The sequence below is a fragment of the Colobus angolensis genome, unplaced genomic scaffold (assembly GCF_000951035.1).
Source record: "Colobus angolensis palliatus isolate OR3802 unplaced genomic scaffold, Cang.pa_1.0 Scaffold273, whole genome shotgun sequence".
NCBI classification, from domain to species: Eukaryota; Metazoa; Chordata; class Mammalia; order Primates; family Cercopithecidae; genus Colobus; species Colobus angolensis.
The window spans coordinates 2,948,976-2,972,877 of NW_012115966.1; the positions used below are offsets into that span (position 1 = coordinate 2,948,976).

The 23,902-nt window shown below is 39.6% G+C and overlaps 1 protein-coding gene across 1 annotated transcript in view; it reads right to left on the reverse strand.

Moving 5' to 3' along the window:
• Window positions 1-925: 925 nt before the first annotated feature.
• Window positions 926-23,902, reverse strand: part of LOC105516087 (protein FAM102B) — a 69,116-nt gene continuing 46,139 nt past the window's right edge. The window contains exons 4-11 of the mRNA XM_011948152.1: window positions 22,371-22,487; window positions 18,253-18,299; window positions 9,321-9,424; window positions 5,480-5,575; window positions 5,160-5,349; window positions 4,940-5,067; window positions 4,056-4,125; window positions 926-1,115 (exon numbers count right to left, since the gene is read on the reverse strand). Coding sequence (XP_011803542.1) covers window positions 1,073-1,115; window positions 4,056-4,125; window positions 4,940-5,067; window positions 5,160-5,349; window positions 5,480-5,575; window positions 9,321-9,424; window positions 18,253-18,299; window positions 22,371-22,487 — 795 coding nt within the window. The 3' untranslated portion in view covers window positions 926-1,072. The remainder of the gene's footprint in view (window positions 1,116-4,055; window positions 4,126-4,939; window positions 5,068-5,159; window positions 5,350-5,479; window positions 5,576-9,320; window positions 9,425-18,252; window positions 18,300-22,370; window positions 22,488-23,902) is intronic.

Below are 23,902 nucleotides of genomic sequence, written 5' to 3' on the forward strand. Positions count from 1 at the left end.
ATATTTGATGTATGTTATATTCTACTCTTGCCTCAAAACAACTAACTTTTGACACAGTGGAGAAGAAAATAGTACCTACAGAGAGCTAAAATGGAAACCTACCAGTCCGCATCAGTCACGGCAAGCAGCTGTCTTGCTGCTACCCACCACCACTTTGGAAAACTGTTAGCCTCAGGTAAGTCTGAATTTACATAGAAAAGGCTTCTCTGTTTCTGACCATATTACAATTCTCCTCTTTTTCTACATTTTGACTCCTGAAACCAGCAGACCTTAACATTCAGTGAGTTAAGACAGCTCTTCTGTTAGGGTGCCTAACACAGTGGGTGTTAAACTTATTTTGAGTCTTTTATGTAGTGCTTGGGGGTGATTCTGCAGCTCATCTAATATTAATGACAATTAATACTATATACTGCATAAAAACGGCATTACATCCATTCACGTATCTCAGACTGAAATGCACTTGTTATTTCATTTATGACTGATACATTGAGAATTATGAATAAGCACATCACATGTTTCAATTGTAGTCTAACATTTTCCCAAAGCATGAACACCCACGCTTTATACAATGCTGTAGGTAGTATAATAGGGAAGATTTCCAGAACAGGAATTATGACTATCTTGACAAAATCTATAGGGTTTAAGTTATATTCATGTACTGTCTCTCAACCTAAAAAAACCAAACCATAGAGCCCAAATCTATTGAGCACCTTGATCACAGATTTTTACACTTGAATCCTAAAATGATACTCCGATGTGTATAACGCTGTTTTCTCCACTGGGGTGTTCTGAAAGACAAAGCAGGCTTTTCATTATCATGTGCGGTGACCACAGAAGCCAGGTGCTTCCAAGGCACACAGCAGCACGGTGCCTGGAGACTGCCATGCAGATGTTCCCCTTTGGTGGCTGGTACAGGATAGTGGTGGGTCCTTCCAGAGAAGAAATCAGCATTGACTTTCCTCTTGATAGTTGAGGTTCATTTTCTATTAAGTGCTTGAATAAAATGCCTTGATACATCAACTACTCACATCTTAAATTTTTCCGCAGGGAAATGTTTTCACCGGCTTGACTTCTAGCGTTTGATCACAACTTGTTCATAAGCTCCAGACCCCACCCTAAAACAGTAGAGGAAAAAAACTTCAAAATTTTGAGCTGTAGTGTTTGAAACTGTTCCAAGTAACCTTGTCCCTGGAGAGATGGGTCATTAGGTATTTTTCTACTAGATCTGATTTCCACAAGGTTTAAAGGCATCATGGATAGAAACTATGTGAAATATTAAATGTTTATAATTAATACACTGGATTAGTCTAGATCCTGATTCTCTTGCACTTATTCCCAAAATAATCTATTACAATTTCCCAATTCTTGACCAATCAACAAACATTGGCAAGAAATGTTCTTCAAACATGTTTATCTATCCATTCTAAAATCAGTCTCATCCAAGAGCATATGTTGACTCTGGCAGTGCATCAGGACTCACACTGAGTTAATGATGATGGTCTTCAGCTGTCATAATATTGTGGCGTTTTCATGACAGGGTTTCATTCTGTTGCCCAGATGGAAGTGCAGTGGCGTGATTGAAGCTCACTGCAACCAGAACTCCTGGGCTCAAGCAATCCTCCTACCTCAGCCTTCCAAAGTGCTGGATTATAGGCATGAGCCACTATGCCTGGCCCATTACTGCCTAAAGTTATCACCAGTTACCCATTTCCCAATTTGTCAAGATGTCAGGGTATGCCTTACTACTGGCCATTTCACCCTGAGTGTGCCTGAGTTTAGTAAGCCCAGAAGCAACCACCATGACTAGTGTCCCTTAATGACATTTTAAGAGGAAATTCTAAACAAGAGAAGTAAGGTAGTAGTGATTACTAGCCCACCATGGACTTCGCTGGACTTCTCAGTTGACTGCCCAGAAACTCCTTTTCTCACAGATTCATTCTACAGAAGAAATAGGAACTTCCTCAACAGAATGCCAGTGAGCACCCATTCATACCTACAGAAAATCAGAATTTGAAGAAACCATGGTGGGCAGCACGGCACACTGGCTTTTAGATGCCCTTTTAAAAATGTTCTGCCTCTGGCCATGATGAAGTAACAGGAACCAGACTTTCCCTCCTGCCTTATATAATTAGAAAACTGGATAGAATAAGTGAAACGACAGTTTGCACATACTAGACAACAGGCAGTGCAGGACTGTGGTCCCAAGAAACAAGAAATAAATGAAGAGAGCCCGACAACCGCCCCAGCTAGCTGTCTGACGCAGTTTCCTTCAGGATCCTCCGAGCCTGCAGTGCAGAGAGGAAGACCCCAAACACAGCCTGCTGGTCTCTCTGAGGGGAGGAGTTTGATCAAAGTTTGGTCAAAGCTCAGAGGGGCTGGGGACTAGAATTTGTAGATCAGAATAACAGAAGGAGGGGTTGGGGAAAACAATGGCTGGAGAATTCCAAATTTGATTTTGCCACGTTGGCCAGGCTGGTCTTGAACTCCTGATCTCAAGTGATCTCCTGAACTCCTGCCTCAGCCTCCCACAGTGCTGGGATTACAGGTGTGAGCCACCACATCTAGCCTAAAATTACTTCTTTGTATCTTTGTTTCCATTAAAAAAACACCAAACTAATTGTAGTATGTTGTGAGCACTGAAAGATACTATATAAGAATTGGATAAAAAAAATATATGTACCTGTGCCTGGCACATAACTAATAAATGCTCAATGCTACCTATAGTTGCTAAATACAGGCAGTGGGCCAATTTGGCCTATGGGCTATAGCCTGCCAGCCCCATGTGCTAGACCATAAGCCAGCAGAGGGTAAGAGCTGGGTCTTTTCTACTTGCATTCTTATCCAGAAATTGGCCCAAGAAACAGTTACTGAATTTAATGAGCAGATGAGTCAATCAAAGATCTAAATAGTGTTATATCTTCTGTAAATCATTTTTCACATTACTCCCTGGAAGTAGCTTTATATGTCTCTCTCTTACCTACCTATGATATCTGATTGTAGTTAATTGTTGATGTAGGTTTTTGCTGTTAGGTCTATTTTTGAGCCTTGTAATGTGCTGGACAAATAGGAGGTACTCATTGAAATGAGTATTAGTAAAAGAAATGAATGCAAAATTCTTTTAGGTTTTGAGGATGAGAGAATAAAATAACTGTCTTGGTCCAAGGGGCTCCCCCCTGAAACTGTGACTCACTCTGTAGTTTTGCAGGGACTCTACATAAATATGACATGGAATGGAATTAGGGGTACACACAAGTGTGGGGAGCAGGTTGTAAGGAGCAAGGGAGTGATCAGAATTCCTACACTGTCCTCGGTGTCTGTGCTCACTGTTATCTGCTGCAGTGCTGATAATCAGTGGTAAGTTTGGCAGGTGACTTTTCTTCATCTGCATCTGAATAACCAGCAAAATGGTATTTGGTTTTCAGAACTTTTCTTAATATGTATGGCAGTGGGGTGGAGAAAAGGAGAGTAAAGAAAGGTTAACAGCGCTGAAGTTGCTCAGTGGCTGTGTAACTGCTCAGAAAAGATAAGACCATTGACTGAAAATGTAATTTTGCTTTGCTCTTCCTAAAATATCAGACTAGTGATGCACAGTGGCGCATGCCTATGGTCCCAGCTACTCAAGAGGCTAAGGCAGGAGGATCACTTGAGCTGAGGAGTTTGAGGCTACGGTGATCTATGATTGCACCACTGCATTCCAGCCTGGGAAACAGTGCTGTCTCTAGAAAATAAATTAATAAAAAATTAATGTTTTAAAAGACTAAGAACTCTTTTTTAAATGTCCTTTTATATTGCAACTTTCCCGATGGTCTACTGGTCCTTGACTAATACACTTTAAAAATACTTCTAAGGAAATTAAAACTAATTTATAAAATATAATGTCAAATATATCCAGAATAAAGGAAACAGAGAGCTACGCTAAGAGCTGTAACTCTTCTTATGTAACTACTACTGTTTCCTAGCTTCAGCCTAATACAAACTTTGCAACCATCATCCTGTACTCATGATTAAAAAAAAATTGGTCTATATTTTAATAAGACACTATTTGTACTACTTACCTATTTGGAAGATGATGACTGCCAAAGGTTGTACTTCCCCCAGGACCCACAAATAGCCTTAGTCCTTCTTCTGCAATACACATTTAAAATGCTTGTTACATGCACAATTATTAGACCTTTGTCAAATAGTATGGATATTGTAATAATCCATATTTTACAATTCAGTTTATTAAAGAAATAAACAACAAATTATTAAAGAAATTTACAAAGAAGTAAAAACCAAAGTTACATACACATGTTTTAAAATAGGCAATTTAAAAGATACTCTAAAGGTTATTTCTCACCAACTTTTCTAAAGCTCTTTTTCTTTTAGCTGAGTAATGGAGATAGCTCTTCCTACAAATTTCCATAAGTAAGGTTTAATTATTTCTCTTTACACCCAGCTACATAATGAAAATAAGTCCATTGTTAAGTGCTTTCTATTCACATCAACATGAGTAATTATATCTTTCAAACTGGTGGCATACAAATTTTCAGTATCAGTGAAAATTCTAAGGAGGGAATGAAGGATTCCATTATTCACTATTGTTCTAAGACCACCTCCAAATTACAACAGTGGCTTAAAGCACTTATAACAAAAGCAGATGTAGATACCTATCATTAGGTATACGAACGTTGTAGACATCTGGGCATAATTAAAAACACAATACATGTTTTATTTAAAATTGATCACTTTTAACTAAAATGTGTTCTTTTTCTAAATTCAATAATCATTCTCATTAATAAATGAGTTATAAAGTTATCTTGAGATTTTTATGGGCATGAAATTTACTATACAAATACGCAACAGTCATATCATGATGTTCTGAGCCTCTTTACTGCTGACTACACAGATTACAAAAACCTGGATTACAGGAATCTAAGCTTAACAGTTATCTACACACCTTCGGCACTGGAATCAAGGCTGAAGTCTTGACTTTGTAATATTTTCTCCACAATGTCATCTGCATCCACCCTGGTGTCATCAACTCGCTTCAGCTGAGATTCTACAGAATCTTGTTTCACTGGGCATCTTTGAAAAGAATTACATTTTTTCCTTTTTATTATGTTATGAAAACAAAGTTTTTTTAAAATTAAAATTTATTCTTTAAACTAAAAGGATACCTGTTGAGTTTTTCTGAAGCTGTATCTTCTTTATCAGCTGTATCAAGATTTGGCTCAGTGATTTTCTGCTCGATTTCATCACATGGCTCTAGAATACTTTCAACTCCTGTTGATGTGCTTCCCACTGAGGTATTTCTTCTGTGGCAGAGCTCAGAGAAACTAGATGACCGGGAGTGACATGTGCTATACCCTGTCAGAGAAAATCACCTTGGATATCATACTCATATCAAACACTGCAATCTGACATCCTTCCCTCACACCACAGCAGTTTCAAGTCCCTTTGGAACAATAAGGAATTCAACTTCACTGTTAGCCTCTACCTGATACTTTTGACTGCTGGCTTGCATAGCTTGATGTTCTAGAATGTCCACAGGCACCAAGTTCGTCTGGAACAGAGGCACTCTTTGCTGAAAGATCTGTAATATGTCATAACATGATGTCATTCTTATTGCCAAAAAGTTAACGGTCAACTTGTATTCTAATCTGCAGACTTTATAAACTCTGCCAAGTTCATTATCAAAACAATAAGCTATAAAATGAGAGACATCCTTTTAAGTCAGTACAATGGAAATAACTGTATTGCAAGAAATACAAAGTATTTAAATACCTTAGTATTATGTTTTTCATAACATTAAAAAAATTATTTCGGTCCTTATTAGTTCAGTCCATGCAATAAACTTCTGTTTTTCAAAACATTTAACAGCACTCTATCTTAAAACTGCTATAGTTTTAGTGTTCAGTATTCTCCAATAAAAACGACTCTGATGTATTCTTTTTTTGTTTTTTTTTGAGACGGAGTCTCGCTCTGTCGCCCAGGCTGGAGTGCAGTGGCTGGATCTCAGCTCACTGCAAGCTCCGCCTCCTGGGTTTCGCCATTCTCCTGCCTCAGCCTCCCGAGTAGCTGGGACTACAGGTGCCCGCCACCTCACCCAGCTAGTTTTTTTGTATCTTTTAGTAGAGACGGGGTTTCACCATGTTAGCCAGGATGGTCTCGATCTCCTGACCTTGTGATCGGCCCGTCTCGGCCTCCCAAAGTGCTGGGATTACAGGCTTGAGCCACCGCGCCCAGCCTGATGTATTCTTATAAATATTCACAAAATTGGTAGGTTTTAGTGTGGTTTCTAAGCAAATACTGCTTCCTTAAAAATCCATCACAACAACAAGCTAGAGTACTCTATTACTTTAATGTTAGTGTTGCTAGTGCTAGGCTATAAGTTGGGCAATGTCTGTGGCTTAAATCAACACAGCATGGGATGTTGCACTGAGAATAAAAGTTCTTAAGAAAGTGATTATAGTATTCAGATTCAAAGTAAATGTACAAAAGGCAGTGTCAAAGCCATTTCTAATAGTTTCTGATCATGTGTATATTCCAGGTGCCAATTATATATTTTCAGAACTAGGCTTCTTCCAGAGAATGCAGAACTGTGACCATTTTCCCTAGGGCACAATCATATTTGGAAACAAGAACTGTTTTTAACATAGAAGCAGAAGGAAAGCAACTGAGTAACATAGCTATTATAGCAACCATTCTATAAATGATACTGCATGCACTTGGACCAACAAATGCTGCAAACAAGGAAGCTACTGATGTAACCTGGTCCTTCTGCAAAGGTTTCTCATTTCTGGACAGAGTGTAAGTGGCCCAAGCATCTCTACAGTGGTCCAAACCCAAACATGCAGCAAAATCTGAACTCAAAAAGTTAGTTCATATCAAGAGTTACGCAGCACTCTTTACTTCTGGGTTTGGCTCAGATCTTAAGTCATCCACATATCTTCTGGTTTTCAAAATTCATTCATTCAATCAATATTGATTAATATTTTACCAAGTCAGGTGCCTAATACTGTACAAGGTACAGGAAGTACAAAATAAGTAAGACAAAATACATGCTTAGAGTTTAGAGGTAGAAGCAAAACTTACACAATGTGGTAAGTACAAAAATACAAGCACCAAAAGGCAGCTGTTAAGAGCTCCAAAGGGCAGTGCATCTGACACAACCTGGTAATTGGGGAAAGACCTCACAGAGGAGGTTAATCCCAGGACTTGAGCAATGTTTGGGAACTCCTGCGCTAGATGAGCAAGGAAGGGCACCAGGAAGAGCATGCCTTGTTTGTAGGGAAGCAGATTGTTTGGGAAAGTTGGCATATAGGGTAGTGTAGTATAACAACTCAGGGAAAAAAGGCTGGAAAGATGAGTAGATGCCTGTTGATGAAGAACCTTCTATGAGTTTAAAGAAGGAAACAGTTCAGTGGCTTCAAGGAAAGGTGTGACATGATCAGATCCACATTTTGGAAAGAACACTTTGGCAACAGGATAAACGGGGGGCATATGAGTGAAGGTTTTCATAATAATCCAGCTGAGAGTGAGAGATGTTTCACAGGCAAAAATAGCAGGACTCAATAACAAAGCAGAAGTTTGTGTCAGGAAAACTGAGGTAGAAAAGACAGGAGGAAAAGGTAGGAGGATTTGTGCTAGATATGCGGAATTAGACACCTAACGATGCCTATTCAACAGTCACTCAACATCTACTGTGTCCCGGGCCTTCTGCTGGGGAGACAGAGATCAGTAAGACCTGATCATGAAAAACTTAGAGTCTGGCTAGGGAGAAAGAGAAACAGATGGATTTCAGCGTAACATTTGGTATGAAGTGGACCTTTCCCCAAAGCATTTGATCACATTTACATCAAACAATCACGTTTACATTTATGTGACAGATAAAGCCAAGGGTATAGATGGCATTGCTCAAAGAAGTGAGGGGACCAAACCCTGTGGAACATCAATATGCAAAGGGAAGTTGGAGGAAGATGAAGAAGCCTCTAAGAAGCTAGAAAAGGAAAGGTCAGAGAGGAGCCAAGGGAAGAGAAAGCGTCAAGAAAGAATAACTGGCCATCGGATGAGACCAGAACAAATGTCCACAGGAGTTGACAATCATGTATCTGGGGATGGCATCAAGAGAGGGCAGACGATGGAAGCCAGATGGCTAATGTGTTCAGGAATAAATGGACAGTATATTCTTTCTAGAAGTTTGGCTATAAGAAGTGTGTGGTACATATATCATCTCTTGCTGATCTCTCTCTCTCTCTCTCTACACACACACACACACACAGAGAGAGAGAGAGAGAGCGAGAGAGGTCTCTATATATATTTGGGGCAGAGTGGGGAAAGACACAGAGCATGTGAGCACATGTGCCAGCCTGCTAGAGCCTAAGGGAGAGCAGTAGACAGAGAAGGATGTAGGGCTAAGGAGTTTTTGTTTTTATTTTTTCAATATGAGAAAGAATTCAGAATATTTACATGCTGAAGAGAAGGAGCTAATGGAATGGTTACAAGTTCCCTAAAGATCCACTGATCCCAAAACAGGACATTTCAGAGTCACTATTATTTATAAGAAATCATATATTTGCATATTTTAAAAGGTAGTGAAAGGGTTAATTATATCACTTCACCTTTCTTTCCCTTCTTTCAAACAATACATCCTGTTCCCGTAATACTGAAGACAGAAGGAAGCTCCTAAGTCCTTTTCCTCCTGTGACCTTGACATTTTCCCCACCACGCTTTTACTTCTGGAGCAGATTCCGACTGCTGCCAGAAGTGTGCCTGGAAATGTGGATCTCAAGGTGTGGTCAGGGACTAGCAGCATCAGGGTCTTGTGGGAATGCCGTAGTAATACAAAACTTCAGGCTCTAAGCCAGATCTACTGAATCAAACACCGGCTGTTGCACCAGCAACCTGTGTTTTCACAAGCCCTCCAGGTGACTCTGATGCACACTAGGGCTTGAGAACCACTGACAGAGGGAAAGCGATTCATGGAAGAGGAGCAACACCTGAGAGGCAGAAGTTGCTTTACAGAAGTTGCAGGGTAATGGAATGGGAAAAATGGAAAAAATCCTGTAGTATTCTGTTGTACCTGTGGGGAGTAGATGCATACAGTGATGACCGGAGTGTCGTTGTACCATCTAGTTTTTAATCTGTCAGAGCACAATACTTTAGACTAAATAAAGCACTGGATCAACCAAGAATTACATAATTAAAACTGCTGATTCTTACTGGCCTATTTCAAGTCAAATACCCATACAATTTTAAATCTGGAAGGGCTTTGGGAATTTTTAGGGCATCAAGTAGTCTCTCACAAATTACAAAACCAGTAAGCCACACATCCATACCTGCTATTCCAAGATGCACTTTGAGAGTCTCTCCACCTTTTCTATCTTCTTGCAAAGATTCAGATTCGCCCGCAATTGGTATAGACATTGAAGTGGAGGGAGGCCTGTAAAAAAACATTTGCAAACTGGAGTTGTGGGGGAGCCTCAAAGTTTGCAACAGTCATTGATTGGTAAGCTGAGGAAGCCCTGGCATAAACTGCTGGGTAATGTTACCCCTTTGAGGGTGAAAGTCATAAAGATCAGCAGATAACATATAAGCATCTTTTCAAACTTGAATAAAATTTGTAAGAGAAAAAGGTTTTTTTTTTTTTACATAACAAGAAAAGGGCATTGTCTCCATAGAGTCCTAAAAAGAGAGGACTCTGTCAGTGTGAACCCGGCACTGGTCAAGGGAGTGTTGCTCTAACTGTCAACTCAGGACGGCACCTTTCAGCTGAGGAAGGCAGCGCCAAGCCCTTTTGAATCAGGCTGGGAGGAGAATGCCTCATGCCTCCTGCTTCAGAGCCTGTGCTCCCTGGCTGGCTCCACTCGCTTCTTGAATAGTATCCATGGTTTTATGTTCTACCGTCATCTCTGTAAACAGTTCATCTGCCCAGGGAGAGTCTACAGAGAGGCCCAGTTGTTTAGATTTGCTTTTTGGATTGGATTCTCTGGGAGTAGTAATGGATCTCTTTTCATTGGTTAATTCAAACTCCTATTCCACGTAAAAGCTGTGAAGCAAGGAGGGGTAAGTTTAATTTCGAACAGTTTTTTTTTCTTTAAAAAATTTTGGCCACGTGCAGTGGCTCACGCCTGTAATCCCAGCACTTTGGGAGGCCAAGGCAGGTGGATCACCTGAGGTCAGGAGTTCCAGACCAGCCTGGCCAACATGGTGAAACCCAGTCTCAACTAAAAATACAAAAATTAGCCAGGCATGGTGGCGTGCATCTGTAATTCCAGCTATGCAGGAGGCTGAGGCAGAAGAATCGTTTGAACCCAGGAGGCAGAGGTTGCAGTGAGCCGAGATCGCGCCATTGCACTCCAGCCTGGGCGACAGCAAGACTCCGTTTCAAAAAAAAATTTATTTTTTATTTTTTAATTTTTGTAGATACATAGTAGGTATATAAATTTATGGGTTACATGAGATATTTTGATATAGGCATGTCATGCATGATAATCACATTAGGGTAAATGGGGTATCCATCACCTCAAGCATTTATCCTTTCTTACAAACAGTCCAATTATACTCTTATTTTTTACTTATTTATTTTGAGACAGGGTCTCACTGTATCATCCAGGTTGGAGTGCAGTGGTGCAATCATGGCTCACTGCAGCCTCCACTTCTCCAGCTCAAGTAATCCTTCTGCCTTAGTTCCCCAATTAGTGGGGACTATAGGCACACAGAACCATGCCTGGCTTTTTTTTTTTTTTTATATTTAGTAGAGACTTTAAATCTTTTTTGTAGAGATGGGGGGGGTCTCCCTATGTTGTCCGGGCTGGTCTTGAACTCCTGGGTTCAAGTAATCCATATGCCTCAGCCTCTCAAAGTGCTGGGATGACAGATGTGAGCCATGGCACCCAGACTCTTTCAGTTATTTTAAAATGTACAATAAATTATTGTTGACTGTCGTCATCCCATTGTGTTTTCTTTTTATCATAGGGATTTTTATTAGAAAATATCCCTAACCTTATAAAAACTTTTTTTTTTTTTTTTTTGGTAGAGACAGGGTCTTGTTATGTTGCCCAGGCTGGTCTCTAACTCTTGGCCTCAAGTGATCCTCCCACCTTGACCTCCTGAAGTGCTGGGATTACAGGTATGAGCTACCACGCCCAGCCAATCCCTAACCTTTTGAGGCTGATATTGCAGAGGAAAACCACATCTTCCTAGAAACTATCCCTTGGTGACCTGAGATAAAACAGGGAGGTGGTTGAAGGAATAATGAAGCTGACCTGCTTTATGGCAATTCTTAAATTCTTACCCTGTTATCTTAATGGAGTTCTCAGGCTACTAGGATTCTTGGGGATAGAGACATTTAAGATTGCTATTAAATCTACTGCATTTATTGACTATTTCCAGCCTAGGATCTCCTAAAGTCTAGACTTAGATATCCTATTGAGACACTTTCAAGTATTTGTCCTTGAAACTCATATATATGAAACTCAATATATACCCAACTAAACTCATGTTTCCCAAAACCTGCTTTCTTCTTTTACTCTCTCTGTAAATGTCATTGTAATCCAAAAAGTCACCAAAACTAGAATTATGGATGTCACCTCTGCCTCCTTCCTAGTAACATTTTCCCATATCCAATCAATTTCCAAATCCCAGATCCTCATTTAGTATTTTTCCTACTTATCATCTCACTTCCATCTTCACTAATTACTTGAGTTTTGGCCTTTGTACCTTTCTCCTGGCTGACTGCAAGGGTCTCCTTGCTGGTCTGCCAACCTCTATTCCATGCTACTGTCACTGTGGTCTTTCTGAAACATGCCTCTGAACATGTTACTCTCTTATTTAAATAGCTTCTTCGGCATAAAACTCAAATCCCTTAGAATTTGCAGTCTGGCCTAGACCTGCCTCTTGGATTACCAACAGCTGTATTTTCTTTTTTCTTTTTTTTTTTTTGAGACGGAGTTTCGCTCTTGTTTCCCAGGCTGGAGTGCAATGGCCCGATCTCGGCTCACTGCAGCCTCTGCCTCCTGAGTTGAAGTGATTCTCCTGCTTCAGCCTCCCGAGTAGCTGGGATTACAGGTGCCCGTCACCATGCCTGGCTAATTTTTGTATTTTTATTAGAGACAAAGTTTTGCCATGCTGGCCAGGCTGGTCTCGAACTCCTGGCCTCAGGCAATCTGCCCACTCCGGCCTCCCAAAGTGTTGGGATTACAGGCATGAGCCACCATGCCCGGCCCGTATTTTCAAATAGTGTTAAATAGCTTTGTGGAAAAACAAAACAAAACAAAACATGCTGCATTAAATATTTCATGGGAAAAACTAATATAAAGAAGAAACACAAAGAACGGAGCCTATAGTCATAGTCATTAATCATTGACAGCTGACTCATGCCTGCATGTCTAAAAATTCTTACCTTTTTAATGCCAGTTTCTTTCACAGGTGACCTGATTACAGTGTCTCTAGCCCCTCTGTGTCTTACACCTGTTTTCCAGCCCTCAGCCTTCCCAAACATTGGCCCCTTCCCTCTCTATTCCCCTCTGGCTCCATTCTCCCTTCCAGCCTGACTCCACAGCCACAACTCTTTAAGCAACACCTTCAATTTGGCACCCCTTGTTCTGTGGTCTCAAGCTGAAGAACTGCAACCCTTGATAATATCAGCCATCTGTACTAACTGCTCTATTACTGGGGCAACTAAGCACTATGGAGAAAATTCACTGGCTATGGGGACTGATGGTAAAGCAAATTTAGAATCCAAAATCTTAGCTGGGCCTTGGCAGCTCTCTTAGCTCCCTGGACAACTCAGTCTTGTTGAATAAATAATCACTGAGTGCTTGCCATGTGCCAGTTTTTGTTCTATTACCTCTTTTGTCCTGAAAATGCTTTTACATCCGTCATCTGAAATCACTTAATGTAGATCAAGTATAGAAAAAGAGATGGGATTAATCTGATTGCATTATAGTAATGTTAAGAATGTGTGAAAAATGACCTCATAAAATGACAATATTACCTACTTGACACTTCTTAAATACTCAATGCCCTGTAATGACGGCATAAACTTGTGCAAACTGTTTTCTGTCCTGGGGTGTCCCTACCTACCTCCTGTGCTTAGTAAATTCCTAGTCATCCCTTAAACTTAGCTCAGCATCCCCTTCTCAGTAAAGATTTCCCTGGCTTCTAAGGAACTGTGGCTAGGGATCCTATCCTGTGTGCCCCAGTGACATTGTATGCTGTGTGCCTGTCTCCCACATAATCAGTGAATCCCTTCAGAGCAGGGGCTGGTCTTTTCTAGCTTGTTAAGTCTTGGCCTGTGGCAGGCAATCAATACACATGTACTGAATGAATGACTGCATCCTGGGACCCTGGAAGAAATAATTCCTTAACCTCCTAGTCTCGATGTCCTCACTCAAAAATATGGATAATATTTACATTACAGAGTTATTTTAAGAATTGAGAGACAGTAACATTCATGAAATCATTTTCACAAATGATAATTTCCTTCCTTTTGGAATACGAACATGTCAGAACCTTGCTATTCAAGAGACTTATATCACCCCAGATCTGCTTTGCCACCAGATTCCCATATGCCAGCAGAGTATACAATTTCTCTCTTAAAATATCTTTTTTTCTCTCTTAAAATATCTTTTTTCTTTATCAGCACTTTTCAGAGTGAGTTTCATTCTTTTACGAGAGTTGGTGGATATTTGATGAGTTGTAGAGAACTATGAAATAAAGTTTAGGGTAGGTGGTTAGGCTGACTTACCAGCTGTCTTCATAAATTCTGGTCTTATAGTACAAAATTGGTGCTTCAGAAGAATTATACAATCTATGTTACAGATCTTCTGCTCAGAAAATATTAAAACTAGGATTTAAACTTGAGACTAAGGATCTGCTGTACTCTTGTTTCTCAAGTAAATTAAAAAAATTTATATCATGAAAAATTTAAAGATAGACAAAAGCAGAGAACAGTAGAATGAAGCCCTCCAGCAGTTATTTACATCTTGGTTCTGGACAAAGATACTCAGTAAAGTCGCTTGATTGCTCTGTGCCTCAGTTTCCTCATCTGTACAATAAGAATTTGGATTACAGCAACACTTTTAAAACTGGTTTCATGATATCTTTTAGGGTCTTGTAGAAACAGATAGGGGAGAGTGCTCAGTAGAAAATTTATTCTTATCTTACCTAAGTTGGAGGGGACATAGAGTAAAATTTTATATACTAGGATTCATAATATATTTGCTTTATTTTTTGAGACAGGTCTCGCTCTGTCACCTAGCCTGGAGTGCAGTGGCATGATCTTGGCTCACTGCAACCTCTGCTTCCTGGGCTCAAGTGATCCTCCCACCTCAGACTCCTGAGTAGCTGGGACTACAGGTGCACCACCATGCCTGGCTAATTTTTTAATTTATTTTTTGGTAGGCACAGGGTTTCACCATGTTGCCCAGGCTGGTTGTGAACTCCTGGGCTCAAGTGACCCACCTGCCTTGGCCTCCCAAAGTGTGGGATTACAGGCATAAGCCACTGTGCCTGGCTTCATATTATATTTGAACACAGGATTTTGTAGCTAAATAGTCTGAAAAAAAATCACTGGATTAGACAACTTCCAACATTCTTTTTAGCTATAAAGTAATGTGATTTTACATATTTGATATATATTTAAATATAACCTGATAAAATGAATTTACCTTTTACATTAGTAGCTAAAATGTCTTTTCTATTCAGTATATATTCAGTATGTGCAAGTATATGAATGTGTTAGAATTTCCCCTTTTTCAATGACATTTGAACAATTTAAAAGAGAAAAGAAAAACTGTTGAGGGTTTGATTCTTGAAAAATACTTTTATGTATTTGGAATTAGGGAATGTCTGCTTATTTTTATGAATTACAAAAGTCTTTCTCTGTAAATATAAACTCCAGATTGTCAGAATTAAATTTATGGAGATAATATAAAACATTAGATGATCTATTTTCAAGTTCTTCAATGTGTGAGTTTAAGTAGAGAGAGAAAAGGGCAGAGAAAGGGCAAGAAAGGGAATATCCATAAAAAGTTCATGAGATGGAATGATCAATTTATTTTCTTCTACTAAGTTTTGCTGTTGATTTTCTTATTTTACCCTAAATCTTACTCCACTAGAAAAACAAACTGTTACCCGAGACACCAAAAATAGTATAGCAAAATTGGTTTAATCCCAAGAAAGCAGAAAATAAAGGAGTCAGGAAACCATGGTTTCTGAGAAGACAGCATAGGAAGGCTAAGTTATAGGAAGATGTGTGGTTTTAATCAATAACTGATTCTTTTTTTTTGGAAATAGGGGCTTGCTCTGTCGCCCAGGCTGGACTATAGTGCAACCTCCACTTCCCAGGCTCAAACAATCCTCCCCTTAGCCTCCCAAGTAGCTGGGACCACAGGCGTGCATCACCACACCTGATTTTTGTATTTTTTTTTTTTTAATTATACTTTAAGTTCTAGGGTACATCTGCACAATGTGCAGGTTTGTTACATATGTATACTTGTGCCATGTTGGTGTGCTGCACCCATCAACTCGTCAGCACCCATCAGTTCGTCATTTATATCAGGTATAACTCCCAATGCAATCCCTCCCCCCTCCCCCCTCCCCATGATAGGCCCTGATGTGTGATGTTCCTCTTCCCAAGTCATGTCATCGTTCAGTTCCCACCTATGAGTGAGAACATGCGGTGTTTAGTTTTCTGTTCCTGTGATATTTTGCTAAGAATGATGGTTTCCAGCTGCATCCATGTCCCTACAAAGGACGCAAATTCATGCTTTTTTATGGCTGCATAATATTCCATGGTGTATATGTGCCACATTTTCTTAATCCAGTCTGTCACAGATGGACATTTGGGTTGATTCCAAGTCTTTGCTATTGTGAATAGTGCTGCAATAAACATATGTGTGCATGTGTCTTTATAGCAGCATGATTTATAATCCTTTGGGTATATACCCAGTAGTGGGATGGCTGGGTCATATGGTACTTCTAGTTCTAGATCCTTGAGGAATCGCCATACTGTTTTCCATAATGGTTGAACTAGTTTACAATCCCACCAACAGTGTAAAAGTGTTCCTAGCCTGTCAAAGTACTGGGATTACAGGCATGAGCCACTGCGCCCGGCCAGGTGTTGCTTTCTAAGTTACAGCTATTAAAAACATGAAGTTGATATACAGGGAGGTAATGTTTTCTTTAGTTTTCTATGTGTATTTTTCTGATATTTCAATGATATCAATGAACTTTCATTTTTAATCATTAAGTGTCCTCAAGGCTGCTGAGAAGCAATCCTGCATTTCCTGTTCCGTTCATGCTCACACTCTGTGAGACTTCTGCACACCTTCTCCTTTCTTCAACCCCTTCCTCTATCTTCCCTGTCCTTGCTCTTCAATGAGCACCTTGTTTCCTACTGCACTAAGAAATCAGAAGCAATTAGAAAAGAACTTCTATATGCTTCCATTTCTCCTCTACCTGCATCAGTAGCTATGTTCTCAGCCTTCCTCCCTTCCAACAATGCAAGGATGCTGTTCCAGCAACAGTCCCTTTTCTGGATCATCAGTGTCTCCCTCTTGTTGAGCCAGTACTATTGGTACTCAAATATGCTATACCATCTTCCATCTTAAAAATGAATAAAACCTGCTCTACTCCAAATCCTCTCTTTACTTATGACTCCATTTTTCTGTTCCTTTTTTATAGCAAAACCCCTCATAAGAACTGTTTATACTCACTGTCTCCAATTTTTCTCCTCCCAGACTCTCTTTAACCCACGCTCAAAAGGCTTTAGTCTAAGGGCATTCTACCAAAGTGCCTGCCAAAGTCATCAACAGTCTCTGTACTGCAAATTCCAAGGGTCAATCCTCAGTCCTCATTTTCTGAAATCCACTACAGCAGCGTGTGATGCAGGTGTTTACTCCTGCCTTTCTGGGGCCATTTCTTCATTTGGTTTTCAGGACAGGACTCTGCTTTGCTTTCTTCCTCCGATCACACTCATGGTTTCTTTGCTCCTTCTTCTTCCCAGTCTCCCTGACTGGGAGTGTCCCCACCTCAGTCTTTGGTCCTTTTCCATTTCTACTCGTTCCCTCTAGTTATTTATTCAAGTCTGATGGCTTTAATTACTACCTGTATGCAGATGTAATAATTTCCACACTTCTATCTCCTGCCCAGATCTCCCAACTGGACTCTAGTTGATCTATCCCATTGCCTACTTGACATGCCCCGCTGGATGTTAAATAGGGATCTCAAATTTAAAATGTCTGACACCCAAACTCCCAACTTGTTATCTCATCTCAACAAATGAAAGCGCCATTTGTCCAGTTACTCAGGCTCAAAACCTTGGTTTACTGAAATAGCCTTTTATCTACTTATTTGTGCCCCTGTCCCCTTTGTTACTCCTACAGATTGTCTATTCCCTATCCAGCAGCCACAAGTCAGACAATTTTACTTCTCTGCTCAAAACTTCCAATAGCTTTTCTATCTCACTCAGAGTGTGAGTGGCAGTCCTTTTTATAATGGCCATAAGACTCCTTATCATCTGACCTCATCTCCTATCACTCACCTCTTTATTCACCCTGCTTTAGACCTGCTGCTCTCCAGGCAGCTACCTGAACGTGCCAAGAACACTTCTCCCTCAAGGTCTTTGTCCTCGTTTCTTCTACCTCAAATACTCTTTCCCCTAATGCCGGTGTGACTTGCGTCCCACCTCCTTCAGGTTTCTACTCAAATATCATCTATACAAGGGGGGCCTCCCTTGACTACTATATATGGAATAGCGACACTTCTCTTCACGATGGCCCTCTCATCCTTTTTCTCCAAAGCGCTTATGACCATCGGTGTATTATGTATTTACTTGTTAGCTTATTGTCCATTTTCCTCTTAGAATATAAGCTCCAGGATGGCAAGCACTTAACCTATTTTGTTCATTGCTGTTTCTCTAGTATCTAGAATATGGCTTAACATCTGGTAAGGCACTTAATAGGTATTTACTGAAGAAATGAATATGTTCACAGGAGCTGTATTAAAAATTTTTGTTTATATAATTTTACCCAAAACCTGAAGATGATAAAAGACCTATAGCATTAATAATTTAGAGTATGGAGAATTCATTTGGTAATAGGTAAACATAACTTCTAAGAGGGTCAGGTCAGTCTCCCATGGAAGAAACTATCTCTTAACTGGTATTTTCCCATAAGCACTACAAAATATTAATGTAAAAATTTAAACAAATAAATCTTTCTTATACTTTTAGATACATAATCCACTTACTGGTTATCAACTTACGTTTTAAAACATGGGTCACCAGACATCAGTTGCATACTGATCAAAACCTAAACATAAAACAAGAAACATCACGATTATAAAAAATTATTAAATGCTTCCTTCACAGCACCTAGTCCGATATTTTCTATTGGGAAAGCATTAAATAAAATGATTGTTGAATTGGGTTATATCCATGGGAGGCTAAGGCAGGAGGATTGTTTGAGCCCAGGAGTTTCACGTTATAGAGAGCTATGGTTATGCCACTGTACTCCAGCCTGGGCAACAGAGCAAGACCCTGTCTCTATTAAAAAAAAAAAAGAAGTGGGTTATATTCAATATTAAATTACTGCTCCATATAGATTAAAATAATTTTTAACATTCAAAACCTCAAAACTGCAAAAATCAGAACGGAAATAATAGAAACAAATAGCAATAATAATTCACCAGTAATAATCCTGTGGGTATGTGGCCATGTTAATCTATCTGTCTTTACTCCCAAATTTCTGTGGTGCCTAAGTGTCTGGTAATGTTTTCCTTCAAGTTGCCACGTTGATGTTTCAAGGGATGCTGGCTGGTAGCTTCTAAGAGTAAAAAGCTTCTGGCCTTTGTTCCAGCTTTAGATCAGAATTTAAAGTTGTTTTTTTTTTTTAAATTCTTGAGATAAGGTCTTGCTCTGCCAACCAGGCTGAAGTGCAGTGGTGCTATCACAGATCACTGCAGTCTTAAACTCCTGGGCTCAGATCTTCCTGTCTCAACCTTCTGAGTAGCTAGGACTATAGGTGCATGCCATGCCTGGCGAATTCTTTTCTTTTCTTTTTCTCTTTGTAGAGATGGGGGTCTTGCTTATGTTGTCCAAGCTGATCTTGAACTCCTGGCCTCAAGTGATCCTACCGCCTTGGCCTCCCAAAGTGCTAGGATTATAGGTGTGAGCCACTGTGCCCAGTCAGGATTTAAAGCTTTTCTAATACTTTCTAAGATGCTGCTCTTCTCTAGTTGCTGACTACCTTTAACAGTCAGTCATAGGACCTCTTTATGTTCTTATGGGAATAATAATAATAATGGTAATAGTAACAACAACATTAACAACAATCATGATTTGAGAGTTCATTATGTGCCAGGCATAAGCTATGTGTTTAATATGCATTATTTCCTTTAATTTTCAGTATTCCTACGAGAGAACAATATTTTCATTTTAACCTCAGGAGATTAAGTGATATTTTAAAAACCAGATAACTAGTAAAGGGCAGAGCCGAGATGTGATCCCAGGGCTGCACATAGCAAAATTCATAGTCTTAATGAATAAAATGATATGTACATTGTTGTATGTTCTCCAGCTAATGGCTGACATGTATCTTATATAACCTTATTTCATTCCTATCTCCTCACCCCAACACCTCCGTGACTATTCTTTTCCTTTTTAAATGGCAAATCTATCCTACTGCATTGATTTCCTCATCATCTCTTCTTTCATAGAACCCTGAGGTCTGCTTTCCAACTCCATCAAAACTGCACTGCTGAATATCATGGATGTCTCAGAAAGGAGATGGAGGTGGCACATACAGCTTTTAAGGAACTGAATAGGGAACCAGAACAGAGATGTGAGACAGTAGTTGGAGAAGATGAGAGATTAATTTTTGTCCTTTTTTTCTTTATAAATATGGGAGATAGTGGAGCTGTTTCTTTATATGTTAATGAGGATGGTTCATTCAAGGTAGAGATGATGAGAAGAGGGATAATCTAAGGGGTAAAGCTCTTGGTTAGGCAAACTTTGGATTCCAGAGGCCAAGAGGAAGGACTGACTTCTAACAGGAGAGGGGACATGCCATCTATTGTAACAGGAGACACAAAGGATAAGGCAGGAGAGGCAGGTAAAGTCTGTGATGGGAAGATGAGGGAATTTGAGTTTAATGGCTTCTGTTTTCTCAACAGGATAAGGCAAGGCCAGTATCTGAGAGCAAGAATAGTGTGTTGGGATATGAGGAGAAAAAAGGTATGAGATAGAATATCTAAAATTGAGAAAGGAAGCATATGAAGGAAGTAGAGTATGACTGCCAGATGGCAGTGAGCACGGCTTCAGTAATGACAGCTAGTCTGGTTGTGCGATTCTCTTCAGCAATGCTCAGCATGCAAGGATAGATATTTAATAACTGAGTTCAACAAAAGTTGGGGATTATTCAGACAATGCAGGGAGACAGGGACAGAGGAGCCAGGAGTATTTTTTTTTTTTTTTAAGAGATGGGGTTCTCACTATGTTGCCCAGATTTGTCTTGAACTCTTGGCCTTATGGACCATGAAATTTAAGCGGGATAAAGAGGGAAGTGGAAGCAAGTCAGGGCTGATGGATAGTGGGAAAGTGGTAAGGTTAAAGACAGCTAAGTGAGTAGGAGACTAAGAGGACCGGAAACAGATAGTGTAGGAGGAAGAAAACTTTAAATTGAAATTTTTTGGGGGGTGAAGTTTCTAGGAGTAAAAAGGTCTAGACTCTAGAGTGTGACCATGGGAGTAGGAACTGAGATGATGAGGAGGAAAATATTCCTGGAGATAGGGAGTTTAAGGAACTGAGAAGCCTTAGACTCATAGATGATCAGCTATCAGGAAAGAAAAGACAGATAAGATAGTGCACAAGGCTAGCTCGCCTGCACAGATGGTGAAGCCACGGAAAAATGATGACCTGAGAAGAGATATAGAGAAAAACTGTGAACTACGAGCTAAGTCATCAATGGATAGGAGCGAGAAGGTACCTAAGGGGTCAGGAGAAGGCAGAGATTAGGAAACGAGAGAGCGTTATGGCTGAATGGTGTAATCTTCAAAAAGAATGTTTTTTTCTAGGACAAAGTGGGAGCGATGCTGTGGAAGGATGAGTGGGAAGCCAGAAGGAAACTACTCCATGAGTTAACTCTTACGAATGTGAGGGTCTGAAATTAAAAAGTTATTTCAATTTCCAATGAAAACACTGTCATTCAGAGAAGAATTATCCATCTTTTCATATAAGAAATACGAGGAAATAAGACCCCTGACCAGGCAGCAGAAGATATGCGCTGTGGTCCCGGCTCTGCCACTGACTACTTTTGTGAGATACTTTAGTCTCAGCTCTTCATCTATAAAATGCGAATAACAATCTATCCTCATCTGTCTAGCCCTGTTCATCTCATGGAGATATGGGCAAGTGCTTTGAAAACTTTTTAGAGTTATAAAACCACAAAGCTATACAATCAACATGATGTGTACGGAAGTTTATACTGTGATACTTTTCTAATTTCTTCCTTGTCTTCTGAACATTTTCCTTCCCATATCAACTTGCTGTCCCATCTTTCTTTCCAGCTGCTACATTCGTGTGAGGATTACAAAAACCATTTTATGCATTGGACTGGCTATAGTAACCATTTTACACATTTTCATATGTGCAGAGCTTAAGATATGCTGCAAAAAAAGTTTGAAAACTGTAGAGTATAAGGTAATTCTTTGCTTCACTAACTTCTGAACACCCAGTTTTTATTCAGAATTATTTTCCTTCCTTATTAGATAACTTACGATCATGGGGTAACTTAACTGAAACACTGCAAAAGGTTTATCTAATGGGGTTTCCTAGGTGCAAAGTACTTGACAAATATTTTCTCAATTAATCTCATTTAATACTACAATTAACTCTATGAAGTATACATTCGCACTCATTACTAGAGTACATGGCTCCTGATGGTACTTGGAAAAAGCCGGGCGGATGCCCAGAAGTGGGTTCCATCTGTCACTTCACTAGTTTACAAGAGAACCCAGTGGCTTCTACGTACCTATCACAGCTGCTCTGTAAATCACCTTATGGGAGCTACAGACACTTTAAGGTATTCATTAATTCATCATGCTCCTTCCTCCCAATGAACTCTTAGGTTGTAGTGGTGTATGTATTCTCTGAATGCTCAAAACATCAAAGAAAAACACCTTAGGACCATGAAGGTGAACATTTGTTACTTTTCACTGCTTCTGTGACTTAGAAGGGGTTTTTCCTTAGGTGATGAATACTTCAGTGGTATGGTCAGTTTATCATATCAGCAGTGATTCACATCTTGTCCATGACAATATATACATATGCTTATTAAAGGCAGATAATCCTATTTCTTGACAAGTAAATCCTGAAACGTGCTTACTTTAAGAATGGAATTATCCTGTCTTGTATTTTTGGTATCATAGCCTTCCAGTAAACAGCGGCGAGTGGTATTTCCTGATCCAGCAAACTCTGCCAGGTTTAGATCTGCAAAGCCCAGCTATGAAAAGAAAGAGAATTATATTAATAGACTATCTAGTAGGCTTCTATCATATGCTACTTAAAATAAATATTCAACCCATACCCTAGACAGGTTTTCTCCAACTTCATTTATTTGTAATTTTTGACAACTTAATACCTGTTCTACTATTTGCTTTGTGTTTTTAAATTGGTTCACCTTTTATATGAATTTATTTATTTATTCTTGTCTTCAGCAACAGGATCTCTGAAATTAGAATTGATGCAGTAAATATATTTTTTCTATATACATTAAAATATATATTACTGTTAAAGTAAAAATAATATATATCAAACAGCTAAAATCATTGCAAGTAATGGTATTCATACCACCCTGTGGGAAATACTAGCAAACCAAGAGTGATAATTCGCATACACATAGAAAAGAATGATTAGACTCTCCTCTCCCTATTCTGGGTCAGGCTGTATGCCAAGTTAACCACTGGTGAAGGCAGATAGTTGCAGGTTATTAAGTTTTTACTCCCCATGCAAGAACTGGAGTGACTTAAGTGAATCACCTATTTTCTTTGGTACCAGTGTCTTCTTGCTGATCATCCTTGAACTGAATTTCTCTTTATGAAATCTAATTCATCCCTTTCTCAGAGCTCTGCCCCACATCAGCCCTCTCTGCTGCTGTGCAGAAGTTCAGCTCAAACCTGTTCCTTCTTGTTATTACTGCCCAGGTTCAGTCCCCATTTTCTGCAGCTGCCAAAGGTTGCCGTATAGTCTTTCCTCTGATGTTGCTCAACCCTGTTTCTCATTTCCATGTGGTACAACAAATCAACCCCATTTTATCATTATATCATTTTTTGAGCAAGCTAAGTCTACATGACTAAGTGTATATACAGTCTTTTTATTAACAACAAAAAATGAATTGAGTTGCAATTTATTAAGCATGTTTCCATAAATATACAATAAAAAGTATTATACATTTCACAGTTTTATACATTTCAAAAACTGCTGTGATTCTAAGCTGTTTGCCTTAGGGTTTTAAAACACACAGTGGGCACATACAAATTGCATTCGAGATGAATATTTTAATTGCAGGCTGGAGCATTATTTTAACAGCTTTTAATTGATACAAAAAGAATGAAGAATAAGAACCCAGAGAGCAGTCGAAGGACAAGCCGCAAATGCAGTAAGTCAAACACACATCAAGCAGCAGTAATACCCACCTAATTCGCACATGGTTACTCTAGTCTTATTGTCTCTCTTTTTTTTGAGACGGAGTCTCACTCTGTCGCCCAGGCTAGAGTGCAGTGGCATGATCTTGGCTCACTGCAAGTTCCGCCTCCCAGCTTCACGCCATTCTCCTGCCTCAGCCTCCTGAGTAGCTGGGACTACAGGCGCCTGCCACCATGCCCGGCTAATTTTTTTTTGTATTTTCAGTAGAGACGG